Below are 16,187 nucleotides of genomic sequence, written 5' to 3' on the forward strand. Positions count from 1 at the left end.
ATGATCCCAAACAGCTTGTCCTAACACATTGTTGTGTGTGTGTTTTGTTTTGTTTTTTAAATTTTATTTATTTATTTATTTTTAGCTGCATTGGGTCTTTGTTGCCGTGCATGGGCTTTCTCTAGTTGCGGTGAGCGAGGGCCACTCTTCGTTATGGTGAGTGGGTTTCTCATTGCGGTGGCCTCTCTTGTTGTGGAGCACGGGCTCTAGGCGCGCGGGCCTCAGTAGTTGTGGCTCGTGGGCTCCAGAGCACAGGCTCAGCAGTTGTGGCGCACGGGCCCATTTGCTCCGCAGCATGTGGGATCCTCCCGGACCAGGGCTTGAACCCGTGTCCCCTGCTTTGGCAGGCGGATTCCCAACCACTGTGCCACCAGGGAAGTCCCAGTGTGTGTGTTTAATGTGTTATCAGAATGCAGATAAGTAATCAATTAATTCGACTTGGGGGCAAAGAGAAAAAAATTACAAGAGATGACTTGTGAGAGTAAATGAAAGGAGTTATAGGTGGTGGCCACCTAGAAACGGGAGAAAGCATACACTGGGCTAAGAAAACTGCATTGGCAAAGGCCCAGAAATGTGGGAAAACTTGGCACTGTTTAAAAATAGAGAATGGCTCATTATCTTGAGAAGGTTGGAAATATGGGAAGTTTGGTTGGAAATATAAGACCAGAAATGTCAACTGGATTCAGGTAACAGCAACAATCCTTATACCTTATGTTTTGGTAAGCCATTGGAGGCTTCCTACTATGAGGTTGTCCCGGCAGATCAGAGCATGGTCTAGAGGTGGAAATACTGCAAGCCTGGAAAACAATGAGAAGACTAAGCCAGCGATACTGAGGACTGGAATCCCTGAAGTGCAGCAGAAGTGAAAAAAGAGCAAACAATTTAAGGAATGTTTGGAAGAAGAAGTAATAAAATATGTTAAGTGATTGTGGAAAAGGCAAAAGATCATTCAGTGCTTGTAGCCTGTTCCACTCAGAGCAAAGGTGGTGGCATTAACAAGATGAGACAGTGGAGAAAAAGGTCTTGGGGAAAGAGAAGGAATTTGTCCTGTGACATGTTCAGTTTCCTATTGGAAATTCAGGAGAAAGTTCAGGCCCAAAACATAAATTTGAGAGCCATTAGTGTACAGGTGATTGTTGAAGAAATGGGAGGAAATGATCACCAGTGGAGAAAACATGTGAAGTGTGAAAAAAAGAGAGTGCCCCGCACAGAAATCATATCCTGCAGATGTGAGGAGAAAATGGACCTGAAGTGGGAACGAATGATGTAAGAAATCAAGAAGTTCTCCAGGAAAGAAGCGATGAAGCCTAGATTCAAGTGGCAGCAGTGGAGGTGGAGTGAAAGAGGCAGAAATGACGTATCATTTGCTAGAAAAAGTTTTTGAAGACTTGAATACTGGAATTAAAGGGGGAAAAATGAGCCACGCTTTGATGTTTCTTTCAAGAGTTACAAAGCACCTAGTAGCCTAGAAACTCAGCAGAGTTATCCTGAAGGTGGACAGGTTTGGGCACCAGCAATAATGGTTTCAGCTCAGCAATAATGTTTCCATCCCAAAGTGGCCACTGGGAACCTCCTCTAGTATGTCTTCCAGAGCCCATTTCTGGAGAACGTAGTACCTCTAGACTAGGTCTGAGATGGCATCATCACAAAGCTGTAGGGAATAGAGCAGGCCAAGTCTCCCTTTGAGCAGAAACAAAGCAACTTTTTAGGGGAACTGCATCTCTACAGCCTCACTGTTCTCTTGCTTACATTCTTGCCTTCACTTAGAAAACCCTTCCTCCTTATTTCCATTCTTATTTCCAAAACCCTTCATCCTTTTCCCACCTTACTTAAAGATCAAGTTAAAACCCCACATTCATCAGGAAATCTACCCTTATTCATCCCTTCCCATTCTGTTCCCATTCCCAAATTCCACACTTTTTTAACCCATTGATCAGTTTTTCAATGTTCCTTCAATGTTCTTCGCATACTTGTAATAATCCTGAGTAGCTTTGTGTGCTTTTGCAACCCAAACTCCCCACTTTCAGCTCATTCTTTACCTTCTCTTTTACTTCCAAAATCACTACTAAAGACTGGCCACATTGTAGCTGCTTAACAATAAATCAGTCAAATTCCTTTTAATTCTTTCTGTTCATCTACATCCAGTTATTTGAAGACGAGGCATTACATTTATCACTGGGTTTATAACTGTGAGCAAGGGAGGTATGGTCCCTGTCTTCATCGAGCATGTGATCTAGTGGTAGGAAAGACATGTAATTAAACATTAAAAAGGATATGAAGATCAGAAAACCCTTCCTGGCCAAAGAGACTTTCACATTTTCTGAAGCATGAATAATTAGACAGGAAAAAGTGAACAGTGTAGAAGGAATTGTTCCACATACCTTTGAGGAACTGAAGATGTTTCCTGTGACCAGAGGTAGGGTTTGAGAGAGGGAAGTGGTGAGAGAAAGGGTCACTATGAGGCTAAGACCCTGTCTTAAATGTCATGTGAGCTTTTTTAAGGAACCTGAATGTCATCCTAACAGTAATTAGAAGCCATGAGAGTTTTTAAAGGTGAGAATGGCATGATAGTGTTTGTAATGTTTATAACTAGGTGTTTTCACTTATTGAAAAAGTATCAATAGCACATGCCACAGCATAAAAGGGCTCCCCAAAGGCTATCACTGTGAACATCTTTTTTTTTTTAATTGAAGTATAAGTTGATTTACAATGTCGTGTTAGTTTCAGGTGTACAGCACAGTGATTCAGTTATATATATATTTTTTCTTTTTCAGATTCTTTTCCCTTATAGGTTGTTACAAAATATTGAGTAGAGTTCCCTTTGCTATACAGTAGGTTCTTGTTGGTTATCTGTTTTATCTATAGCAGTGTGTATGTGTTAATCCCAACCTCCTAATTTATCCCTCCCCCTATGTCCTTCCTTGTGAACATTTCTTATTCAGTTTTTCAGAGAATTTCTATCTATGCATACATATACATATATATGTATACATATCCTTTTTTACACAAATAAGAGCACTTTGTACAAACTGTTCTCTACCTCACTTTTTCCTCTTAAAAATATAACATGGAGATTTTTCCATATGACCTCCTTAAGATCCACCTTGTTCTTTTTTACTACAGCCTAATATTCCAGGATATGCATTTCCACAAATGGTTTAACCAAAATTCATTTGATGAATATTCATATTATCTTCCATTTTACATATTGTAAAAATTGTTACAATAAGCATCCTTGTTCATTTATCTAATTTACATACCCATTGATAATATATGATAGGGCTTATTTTTCCCACATGCTCAAATTTTTAAATTTTTCTCAATCTTATAGGTATAAAGTGATTTGTAATTTTGATTTACATTTCCTTTCCAATGAGTGAGATTAAGCATCTTTTCAGATTCTTTTTTTAATATTTATTTATTTGGTTTTGCCGGTTCTTATTTGCAGCATGCAGGACGTTTAGTTGTGGCATGAAGGATCTTTAGTTGAAGCATGCAAACTCTTCTATTTTTTAAAATTTATTTATTTATTTATTTTGGGCTGCATTGGGTCTTCGTTGCTGTGCGCAGGCTTTCTCTTGTTGCAGCAAGCAGCGGCTACTCTTCGTTGCAGTGCATGGGCTTCTCATTGCAGTGGCTTCTCTTGTTGTGGAGCACAGGCTCTAGGTGCACGGGCTTCATTAGTTGTGGCATGCAAGCTCAGTAGCTGTGGCTCACGGGCTCTGGAGTGAAGGCTCAGTAGTTGTGGTGCATTGGCTTAGTTGCTCCGCGGCATGTGGGATCAATTCCCAGACCAGGGATTGAACCCATGTCCCCTGCATTGGCAGGCGGATTCTTAACCACTGTGCCACCAGGGAAGTCTGGCATGTGAACTCTTAGTTGTGGCATGTGGGATCCAGTTCCCTAACCAGGGATGGAACCCAGGCCCCCTGCATTGGGAGTGCAGAGTCTTAGCCACTGGACCACTAGGGAAGTCCCATGCATCTTTTCAGATTCTTAAATCCCATTTATTTTTATGCAAACTGGCTGCTTATGTCCTTTGCCTTTATTTCTTTTAGATATTGATTTATGAGTTCTTTATTGACTAGCAACATTAACTCTTTGCTCTATGTATTGCAAATATTTTTCCAAGTTTATGATTTATCTTTGATTTTATTTGGGAATTTTTTCCTGAAGAGATTTTTTTTTAATTTATGCAATCATATTTTTCAGTCATTTCCCTTATGTGTTTTGATTTTGAAAGAATCTTCCTTCTGTAACATGGAAAATGGATTGGATCAGGGTGAGGTAAAACCATTTGGAGACTGTTAGAATAATTCTGTAGAGAAATGATGGTGGCCCAAATTAGGACAGTGGCAATGGGAATAGATGGAAATAAACAAGTTTGTTAAATAGGAGGTAAAAATATCTGAACTTGAGGATTGGTTGAAAATGGGAGAAAGAAGAGAGATGTTTCCAGGATGATATACAGTTTTCAGGCTTGGGCAGCTGAGTAAATGCTTAACTAAGATGAACAACACGTGGGAAAAAATAGATTTGGGTTCAGGGAGAGAGTAGATGCCAGATTCATTTTGGGGCACCCTAAGTTTGAGATGCCTATGGAGTACCTGAGGAGAGATGGATACTCAGTAGGAGATGGGTGTATGGGTCTGGAGCTCAGTAAAGAGATAGATTTGAGTCATCAGCACATAAATGTTAACTGAAGCTGTGGGAATGGATGAGTATGTAGAAGGAAAGATAAGACCCAAAGCTGAGGTATATACCACATACTGAAGACTGAGAAGTGGGAGGAAAACTTGGAGAGGGTGATGTCTTTGAAGTGAAAGACCGAGAGTATGTATTTTAGGGATTAATTGAATGCTGGCAGGCATGAGCCTATGTATAAACTGTTAACTGGAGCCCGGTAGGATAAAAGTGTACTCGAATTATTAAACAGAGGCAGCTACAGAGCAAAAACAAATCATAGGAAAGCAATATTAAGTGTTAATATGGGCAGTAAATGTGAATAATTTATAAGAAAATGCTGTTTTTAGCAAAGTCTTTGGACCGTTTAATTTTATTTATATCTGCCCCATTTGGGTTGTGTAGGACTTTATTTTATGGGTGACCATTCATTTTTTGCCCTTGCTTTCTTGTCCCATCAATCTACCAACATTAATTTTTTGTGTGTATGGTTAACCTTTCTCAATTCAACCGGGTGATTCTACTCTTTTCCACAGATAAATACTTATGTGAAACATCTCAGATAAGAATTTTGTTTCACATTTCTTAAGGATTACAGCCGCATTCCTATGTATCCAATCAATAACATGATGGAAATATTATATGTTATTTTAAAACTAAATTGTACTATTGTCAGATATTCTACTCAGTATTATTTTAGGATGAAATAGGAAAAATGGATCATAATTAAAACAAAGCTATAAGGTTTCACTTAACTTGAAAATGGAAGCTTGGATTATTAGTGTTTTGATTTTATATTAAAAGTACCTACTGAATTCTTGCTGTTGGTTTCCTTTGCAAAATTGCCTATTGAAACTCCTTTTACACAGACGAGTGCCAAATCATACTGGCCTAACGCTGTTGAGTTCTCTTACTGTAATTGAAATCACGTTAAAGGCCGGTATAGTAGCCATGTGAACTAAAGACACATCTTTAGTTGTGAGAGGAGAGAGGTTGCAGTAAGCAGCGAAGACCAAATTACCTGTCTTTCTTGTTCTATACTGTATTTCTGTAAACAAGAAATGTACTGATGTTGAATGTCTCCTGACTTCAGAAATTTATGATTTGAAATCAGAGACCTCAGAACTATTTTGGAAAGACTTTTAAACCTGGACAACCCCCTGCTGTTATAGGGACTGCCAGTACTTCTGCAGTGTAGCAAGGAGGTTTTTCTATAAGACTGTTCTTACTAGAACCTGTTTTATATAAGAACATACTTAAAAAGCTAATTTCTTTTCTCCTTTTTGTACTGCAATCCACAAAGTGTGACTAATAATAGATTTAAATTTGCTAAGTGCATTCACTCCTTTGTGCCATCATAAAGAGAATCTATTACTGTAAAATTGAGGCTTAGTTCCAAATTGCGCCATTATGAAGTTTTCTTCCAGCAATGTTTTGTCTCTAATACACTTCCCTCATTGTAATTCTATTGCAAACCTGATGTCTAGCATCAAGTCTCACAATAATTATTTTAAATTGCTACTAGGAACAGTAGTCCTAGTGGGATATATTACTACCATTCTAACAAGATGAATTTCAATGCACTTGTAACCATATTATAGTATATTATGAAAGAAAGAAAATCTTTTTTTTTTTATATCTACGGACATGGATGTAACACACACAAAAAATAATTTTTATAAACTTCAAAATACTTTGTATTTAACATTTATTTAAACTAATTATAAGTCATAAGAACAAATTAGGATTTCTAACTACATGGTCCATTAATAGCATGCTGAGTGACTTGAATAAATAAGTATAAATATAAAAATAATAGTAATGCTACTACTTAGAATAATTGTGTCTGGTAATATATTTGTATGATAGATTTTAAAGATAATATAAATTAGATTACCATAGAAGAAAGACACCAGAAAACCATTAAAAATGAAGCTGACATAAAACTTTATTCTTAATCTTTCCCAAGGTTTAGGAGTCATTTAAATAAATGAACTACCCAAAAATTGTGTTTAAAAATAATTTATTGTATAACAGAAACTTCAAAAAAAGTCATGTTCATCAGTCTAAATCACTAAGTTACTAGTTTGCTAATATATCATTGATGGGAATACTACTAGAAATCAACATGGAGAGCACTGGAAAACATTTTAGTCGCCCTGAAACTTAGCTGATTGTTTAACAGTAGTGTTATAATATATACTGTGTGTTTCAGGAGTGATTTTACATTCTTACTGGGGGCATTCTAAAATTCACCATACTGATAAGCCTAGAGGCTTACGAATAATTAATTGAGAAGATAATCACTTCAGAGTCACTAAAAGTATGAATCTTGAATTTGGAGCATAACGAAATTATTGTGAAGAAATAGTAAAGCTGAGCTTCTGTTATTGATAAAATGATTATAAAATGATGGTCTGAGATCAAAAGCTAGTTCAATCTTAATAATTTAAATAAGTTGGCACATAAAATTTAGAAGAAACTCCAAGTATCAATTCTGTATCTGCAGGAATTCTTTTTAAAAAATGTTCACATATGCCCCAAATGAAAATCACTTAGCTACCCAACGAAATTTAAAGCTATTCCCTGGGGTCGGCCAAAAGTAAATCTGCTTACTTAACAAAAAAGGGGCAGTTGAATTTACATTAACAATTCAGCATTTTACTTTAAATAATAATGGAATTTACACACCAGTCAGCATGGAGCTACCAACTGAGCTGTGCAAGATTACACCAAAATGGCTGCATGGGCTTCCCTTTACAGTAAAGCAGCCCTCTGATGTGCAGTGACCGCCATTCATTCTGTAGCATTTCCTCTATGAACAAAAATCTAGAAATACATCAGTATGTCTAGGCATTACCTTTTAGAAACCTAAGAAAGGTATATTCTCATTATTAGGTTACCACTCATATTTTTGACATTGTTTTGTAGATTAGTTGCTAAACCTGCAGTCACTTCCTGTTGATTGGGAAACTCTGGTGTTTGTCAATAGATGTGTCATTATCTTTGCATTTACTCCTGTATTTATATTTACTCCTTTATATATAAGCTTACGTTATTTAAAATATACTATGATGTTACTGGGTCTCATACCCAAGGCAAAAATGTCCATTGTTAACAATGTTTTTGGTCATAGATCTATTCTCCAAGTGGCATTGTTATATGGGCAAATGACTCTGTAGAGATTTTGCCCCACACTTTCAGGTTGGGGAAAAAAAGGTCTAAGTTAATAGAAACATGATTAGAAACAGAAGTTGTCTTGGCTCTCAATTTTGTTAATCAAAACAAAACAAAAAAAAGACATAAACCTTTTACAATTTTCCACCAATACCTTGCCCTTCCCCTTTTGAATTAAAAGCCTTTTTTGTGAGATCTGAATAGAACCAGTTGTCCAGAAGAATATATTAATGGATCCCCAAGAGTATGACTGAAAAAACATTTTGACCCTGTGCTTATCAATGCTTTTTGAAATCAGTACTGATTTTTAAAGGACAATAAGGAAAGCTGTTATTTTTAATATCATACACATGTTCCCATTCCTCTATATTTCTTGCCAATAGAATTTTTTTTTAATGAATATGTTGAAGTCCTAACTCTTAATTAATTAATTTATTTTTGCCGTGTTGCGTCTTTGTTTCTGTGCAAGGGCTTTCTCTAATTGTGGCAAGCGGGGGCCACTCTTCATCGCGGTGTGCGCGCCTCTCACTATTGCGGCCTCTCTTGTTGCGGAGCACAGGCTCCAGACGCACAGACTCAGTAGTTGTGGCTCACGGGCCTAGTTGCTCCGCGGCATGTGGGATCCTCCCAGACCAGGGCTCGAACCCGTGTCCCCTGCATTAGCAGGCAGATCCTCAACCACTGCGCCACGAGGGAAGCCCGACAATAGAATTTTGAATTAACTCCTTGAATGCTGTGTTGCATATTCACCAACAATTCCTTTCATGATTGGAATTATTCTCCCAGCCTCTAGGTGAAATTGATTTCAGGGAGTTACATAATATGTTGAAGATCTTCAGAAGAAAGGAACCACATACCAACTAGCCAAAATCCCAAAATCTTAAAGGGCTAAGTATATCACATCCTTCCAGCTTTGCTGAAATTGCGTGATCATGGGTGTATTGGACCACTTGTTACACTGTAGATTCCCGGGGCCCTTCTCAAGCAATTTTGTTTGCATAAACCTGGAATAGGGACTAAGAATCTCAAATCCAACTTTCTGTATTTGAGGCAATTGGGAGTAAAAAATATATATATATTTCAAGGGTTTGGGGCAAGATTAACTTGCTTTTGAGAACTCAGTGAATTGATGATATAAATCTAAAGAGAACCCAGTTCTCTCTCTTCTCATCCTCTGTGTCTGTTTGTGTGTGTGATTAGGGTGTTTTGGTTCAAAATAGGTTTCCTTTTTAAAAGACAGGTTAGCTAAGCATAGCATGTGTCTAAGTGATCTGTTTGATTGACAATGAATAAAAATAGTTATTTTACATTGCCTAGAAGCACATAATGAAGAAAGTATAAACCTGGAAAGGACCCCAAGATTTCTAGTCTAGCACACTACTTCCTAGGAAGAACTACACCTAATATCTCTTAGAAAGAGGATTTATTTATAGCTCAAATATCTCAAGGGAAGACATTTCTTTAACTGCCTCTGTTAATCTCTTCCAGTGCTTAGTATAGAAATATTATAATTAGCGTAAATTTTCTTAGTTGTCATGTGTGTTGCTTTCCTTGCTTTTTCATTATTAGAAACAAATTCTAGCATTTTATTTATTTTTTTTATCATAAATGTTCTTTCTTTAATAGTCTAAATCATTGCCTTGGTCATATTTTTATCTCTCCTAATCATTCTTGATTAACTACATCTCATATAAAATTTTTATTTTCTTTTAATTTTCATTTTTAATTTTATTTTTTATTTAACATCTTTATTGGAGTATAATTACTTTACAATGGTATTTATTTTCCTAATTTTTATTTCTCCTAATCATTCTTGATTAACTGCATCTCATATAAAATTTTTATTTTCTTTTAATTTTCATTTTTTAATTTTATTTTTAAAACACCTTTATTGGAGTATAATTACTTTACAATGGTGTGTTAGTTTCTGCTTTATAACAGAGTGAATCAGCTATACATATACATATATCCCCATATCTCCTCCCTCTTGCATCTCCTTCCCACCCTCCCTATCCCACCCCTCTAGTTAACCTTATGGGGATTCCCTTGTATGTTATTTGTTGTTTTTCCCTTGCTGCTTTTAATATTTTTTCTTTGTATTTAATTTTTGATAGTTTGATTATTATGTGTCTTGGCATGTTTCTTCTTGGATTTATCCTGTATGGGACTCTCTGTGCTTTCTGGACTTGAATAACTATTTCCTTTCCCATATTAGGGAAGTTTTCAACTATAATCTCTTCAAATATTTTCTCAGTCCTTTCCTTTTCTCTTCTTCTTCTGGGACCCCTATAACTCGAATGTTGGTGCATTTAATGTTGTCCCAGAGGTCTCTGAGACTGTCCTCAATTCTTTACATCCTTTTTTCTTTATTCTGCTCTGTGGTAGTTATTTCCACTATTTTATCTTCCAGGTCACTTATCCATTCTTCTATCTCAGTTATTCTGCTATTGATTCCTTCTAGGGAATTTTTAATTTCATTTATTGTGTTGTTCATCATTGTTTGTTTGCTCTTTAGTTCTTCTAGGTCCTTGTTACATGTTTCTTGTATTTTCTCCATTTTGTTTCCAAGATTTCGGATCATCTTTACTATCATTACTCTGAATTCTTTTTCAGATAGACTGCCTATTTCCTCTTCATATGTTTGGTCTGGTGGGTTTTTACCTTGCTCCTTCACCTACTGTGTGTCTCTCTGTCTTCTCATTTTGTTATCTTGCTGTGTTTGGGGTCTCCTTTTCGCAGGCTGCAGGTTCGTAGTTCCCATTGTTTTTGGTGTCTGCCCCCAGTGGCTAAGGTTGGTACAGTGGGTTGTGTAGGCTTCCTGGTAAAGGGGACTGGTGCCTGTGTTCTGGTGGATGAGGCTGGATCTTGTCTTTCTGGTGGCCAGGACTGCATCCGGTGGTGTGTTTTGGGGTGTCTGTGACCTTATTATGATTTTAGGCATCCTCTCTGCTAATGGGTGGGGTTGTGTTCCTGTCTTGCTATTTATTTGGCATGGGGCGTCCAGCACTGGAGTTTACTGGCCATTGAGTGGAGCTGGGTCTTAGCGTTGAGACGGAGATCTCTGGGAGAGCTTTCGCCGTTTGATATTATGTAGAGTTGGGAAGTCTCTTGTGGACCAATATCCTGAACTCGGCTCTCCCACCTCAGAGGCACAGGCCTGACGCCCGGCCGGAGCACCAACACCCTGTCAGCCACACAGCTGCTAGTGTTGGAGGGTCTCCTGCAGAGGCGGGGGGTGGCTGTGACTCACCATGGGGACAAGGACACAGGCAGCAGAAGTTCTGGGAAGCACTCCATCAATTCTAGCATCTTAAACTCATTTGAGTATCCTGCTAATTCATAAAGAAATTACACTGAATACATGTATGTATACATATAGGTATCTTTCAGTATTATAAAGAGATAAATATTAACTTCTTAAAAGCAAACACAAGATGAAGATGTACAGTAGTACATCTGTTTTTGAAACAAGAACTCCTTTGAAGTTCTAAGAAAAGCTCTCTGCCTAGAAACATGCAACAAATGCATATACCCCTCCAAATGTGCATATGCTTTCAAGGGGTTCATGGACCTGGAATCTTCCTAGGTTAATAAATCCAAATGCGGTAGGAAGAAACCATCCCTGAAATACTAGTGTTTAGTACATTTTCTTACACATTAAGGAAGTCTCAAAGCTCAAATAGTATAAAGCTCTAATTCATTAATATTATTTTAAAAATCAGAAGGTGAAAATTGAACTATATTGACCATGTAATTTTACTGTAAATCTGTGTAGCATGAAAGTGAATGCTATATTTCACCTGAGAATAAGCGCTAAGTGACTTTAATTTTTTCTAGTTTTTAACAAGGTTGAGAAATGAATTTATATTTTCTAATAATCTTGTGCAGATTATTCATATATAAGATAAAAAAGTGATTATCCCTAACCACTATGGGAGTTAGTGATAAGACCATTCCATTGGCTCCAAAAGGCTGTTCTTTGAAAGAGTCCAATAACCAGAGATGTAATGATAGAGAGACATGAACAGGAAGAAGATGACTGTATTGAAATGAAAAACTTGGATTGGCCCATGTCCGAGGAATATGCACATTATACCTTGAGTTTGCTGCCATTTCCTTCTTAGATCACATAGGTGTTAAGACCTATTTCCAAAACAGTTCCTCATGTTACAAAGCAACCTCAATAGTTCTTGACTTGATCCTTACTAAGAGAATCAAATCCAAGTCAGCTACCCAAGGGGAGGAAAATCTTTACAGGCATACTTTAACTCACAAAATTGCCGTATTTTTGAAACTTGCTAGTAAATCAGTTTTAACTTACGATCACTTCAGTCATGAGAAGAGCACACAACTTTAAAACGTCTTATGAATAATCATTTTATAAAATGGAAAATGGTTATTGTCCTCCCCGCTGCCCCGCCATTGTGTGTTTTTCTCTTCTGTAATACTGAGCAACTAATCTCACAACACCATTTCCCTATTGACAGGATGCTGTGGGGTTGCAAAGTGAAGCCTCTACCTTCCACAGCTGCATCAACTTGCCTCCTCTCCCTGATGCTAAGCATTCCACCCTTGGCAAGAATTTTCCTTAATTGTGTAATCTCTCTAGATCCTCTTCATGTGGGCTATCCGGGATATGTGTTAGGTGTTCTTATAAAGCTTTTGCTTATAATATATTAAAATAGAATTGCCATAATGACAGAAGTTCAACGGGAAAAATCCACCCCTGCCCACCATCATGAAGCCTCTCTCCCTCCCTATTTTACCATTCCCATAGCGTATGAAGTCTTATATTCTCCTGTCCCCCTCCAGTCAAATGCCATTGTCATGAATAAATATTTATTAATACCTGCTACCGATTCAAAGCGATGCAAGACATGATCTGGTCTCTGTGCTGTCTAGTTGGGAAGTTAGGGCATGCAAAAAAAAAGTGGTTAATAGCAATGTGAGGTAGCATAGACTAAGTGATACATGACACCCTCTAATTTATCTGTTCAACAAATCCAAATTTCCATACATTTATGTTGCTTAAAAGGAGATACATCTGTAATCCTTGCCTCACCATGTCTTTTCACTAAGCTTGTGTCTTCTGGCATAATGAAAAATAATGTGATAATATAGTGACATGTTACTGTGACTTTAGGATGTTTCCATAGAGGCAGAGCAGTCTCATGGGTAATATGATGGAATGAGATACAGAAGACAGGGATTCTTATCTGAGAAATGCCCCTGACATTTTATGTGACCTCAGACAAGTGACTCAATCTCTCAGTTTAAGCTTTGTCATCTGTAAAGTAAGTTTAATTAAACTTGCCAACATCATAGAGACGTTATAAAGTCTAGCTAATTAAAGCCCATTAATGTTTTGAAGATATAAAGTGCTTGCTTTACAGTGATAAACAATAAGCCAAAAAGAGTTTTCTTTTATTAAAATACTTATTTTTGTACGATCATCGCAAAGGTGATACCGATGCCCTCTAGAGCCTAGTTGTAGGGACGGGTTTGCACTGATTCATTCTTACTCTCTCATTCGGTTATTTTGGTGACCAGTAGCACTTAAGACACCTGGGTAAAACGAGGTATCTGTCTGTGACTATCGAACAAAGTAAAACTAAGTGGCTACCCTGGAATTGAGCCAATGATCTAGGTCTCATTAGCACTATCAGCTAATCAACTGAGCTAATTGGATACCACTGATAATAATGTAGCAGAACATGGTTTGGCTTATTTTTTTTCCAAAGCTTTCCCTAGATTGAATTTCAATAACCGTAAAAAATTAGTATGAGTAATTAGAGCCAAAGACATTAAGCTAGATGTTATTAGATGTCACTGACATCTGAGGGACTAACTCTTGCTGTCCCCAACAGGCCTGGCGTCCTCAACAGGTTCTTGACTGCCCTGAGAAAGTGAGGTTTCAGAATGAAAAGGCTAATAAAGCCAAGGCCCTCCTGATGAGATTAGGAAGAGCTGTTGCATATCTCTTGCTCACTAAGAGTCTATTGGCAAGAATTAGAAATTGTTCTGGTGTGTGTGTCCTTTGGAGGCTAATAAAGTGACAATGAAGATGCATTGTGCTACAGAAAACAGTCCTAAGTACTAAATAAAAAAATGCCTTAACACTGAGCTCATAACTTTGCCTCTTGGGATTGATTATATCTTTCGGCTGAGAACACGAAGCAAGCCTTAATGAGGAACTGATATTAGGTGGGATCGTTTCTGTAATTCTCAGTTCTTTGAACTTTCAGGCAAGGTTAATGTACATGCTATTTCATGGAATAAAACAAAAATATATGATGTTGAAATATTCCCTTTCTAGAAATACGAGAGTAATAGAATCCAGCGGTGCTAACAAAGTAGCGTGTAAATCCTAGGGTGTATACTTCAGATTTCAAGTGGAATGAATGGCCTATTTGGCCCAAACTAGGTAAACTTAAACTCTGCAAAGCTGAAATACTGGAAATTAGCTCCATGATGTATTAACTCAAATAATAATGTTCCTGACGTTAAAAAAAAAAAAGATGGAAATTAAACATCTAGTTATGAATACTACGTCTGCACAATGTGCTGCATGCACCGCATGTGTTAGAATTTCTTCTCAGTTCTTTTTTTAATCTTTTATTCATAGCATTGCAGGTGATGAAAAATTTATGCCTTGAGTCTGGCATTGAAATTAAATGCAAAATGAAAACAGAAGCAGTTTATACTGACAGCTTAAATATCTTTATCTAGCATACGGTTGCACTATAAAAATCACTGAGTGACTTTTTAAATCTCCCACATGTAAAAAACCAAAAGTTGTACAATAATGAATAAAGTTATATAAGATATCAACAGAAAAGTTGTATTTTATTAGCACTCTTTGTTAATTTCATTTTGTTCTATTTTGTTGTTTTTGTTTAATCGGCACAGATGAACATAAGCTTTTAAAAACACTGCACAACTTAGTTGTTATATTAATTCCTCAGAGTGGCAGAAAACAATTGATTTTTGCAGTATATTTAATGAGTGTGATTTCTCTGGTAGGTTTATGTCTTAAGCTGAAGAGGAAACATTAATCTGCACCTAAGGTAGTTATGCTGTGGTAAGGTTAATTATTCAGGTGAATCAATTTGTTCATCCCTATATTACTATGACTGATGTTTTGGAAGAATGGCAATAACTACAGTAATATCCACAGTTACTCGATATGTGAATTTTCAAGTGTATTTCCTTCCTTAGAATAGTTGCAGGTAATTCTGTACAAATCATTTTATTAGTCACAACTCTATTCATAAAATGAGGTTCCCTATAAATGGTTCCTATTTTCTGGGGATGTCGAGTCTTTTGTCCTAGTCATAGCTGTATATATACGCTGCATTAACATGTCCTCTGTGGCTTTTGTTGATGAACTAATGTTGAATCTCAAGTAGTTAGCCCATAATGTAAATTAATTGAAGGAAATAAATGCCCATAATTTTGTGTATAATGCACAGAGGTTTAAAACACATTCAGTCTAGATACATTTTATAAATCATATATATTTATAAGAATTTAAAAAATAAGTATAGGGTTATTTAGCATTTAAATAAGTAAAGCATAAAATTTAGAACTGTCTGCAGTTACATCAAGCACCAGTACTAAACAACCACTTAGATTTCCATATTTAGAAGACTTCAGCACACAGCTTAAAATATTTTATACTCAGCCTCTGATTTGTACCTTTTTCCTGGATGTTTTATGTAAACATACTGTGTATAATTATGCAGATAATTTTATACAATATTAATTGTGCTAAGAGTGCAGTGAAAGTTGTTTAATTCAGTAATTCATTTACATTTTAATAATTTTAATAGCATAAGATTACTGAATCAACTTGAAATATCTCTGACCATTAATATTATGTTGTGTGAACAGTTCAAATAGTTATATCATATTATGCAGAATATATTTATCATATCTTGTTATTGACTACCAAAAAGAATCTTGAATTACCCATGTTGAAAAAAAACATTTTCATTGCACTTTTTAATCCAATATTAAATATACTTAAAGAATGGTACCCCAAAACCTTGACAGATCAGATATCAGATTTTAAAGTATGTTAATATCTGTCTTAAGCACGTGAATGGTTGAGCTAGCCTGCGTCTTTGAAATGCAGTTGATGAGATATATTACCTTTTTCGCAGATAACCTGTACCCAAGAAAAATGCATTTAATTAATTTATTCCCTTTTCATGTAGGAAGACTAATTCTAGGTGTTTATTATGGGAAACGAGTGAATGTACTAACTTTTACACGTAAAGATAACATCTGAAGCCACTTTCCAAATCAACAAACTTCAGGTTCAC

General features: G+C 36.5%; 1 protein-coding gene across 9 annotated transcripts in view; it reads left to right on the forward strand.

Annotated features, from left to right (window-relative positions):
• KIAA0825 (KIAA0825 ortholog) overlaps positions 1-16,187 on the forward strand; it is a 402,948-nt gene that overhangs the window by 294,228 nt on the left and 92,533 nt on the right. For 2 of the 9 annotated variants that reach the window (XM_033401054.2, XM_049708409.1), the window contains exon 20: positions 12,348-14,689. The exons of 6 other annotated variants lie outside the window; for them this stretch is intronic. In XM_033401054.2, coding sequence (XP_033256945.1) covers positions 12,348-12,540 — 193 coding nt within the window. In that variant the 3' untranslated portion in view covers positions 12,541-14,689. Of the gene's footprint in view, positions 1-12,347; positions 14,690-16,187 lie in introns of those variants that run through there. One more of the 9 variants, XM_049708414.1, reaches the window with a different exon arrangement.

The sequence above is a fragment of the Orcinus orca genome, chromosome 3, assembly GCF_937001465.1.
Source record: "Orcinus orca chromosome 3, mOrcOrc1.1, whole genome shotgun sequence".
NCBI lineage: Eukaryota > Metazoa > Chordata > Mammalia > Artiodactyla > Delphinidae > Orcinus > Orcinus orca.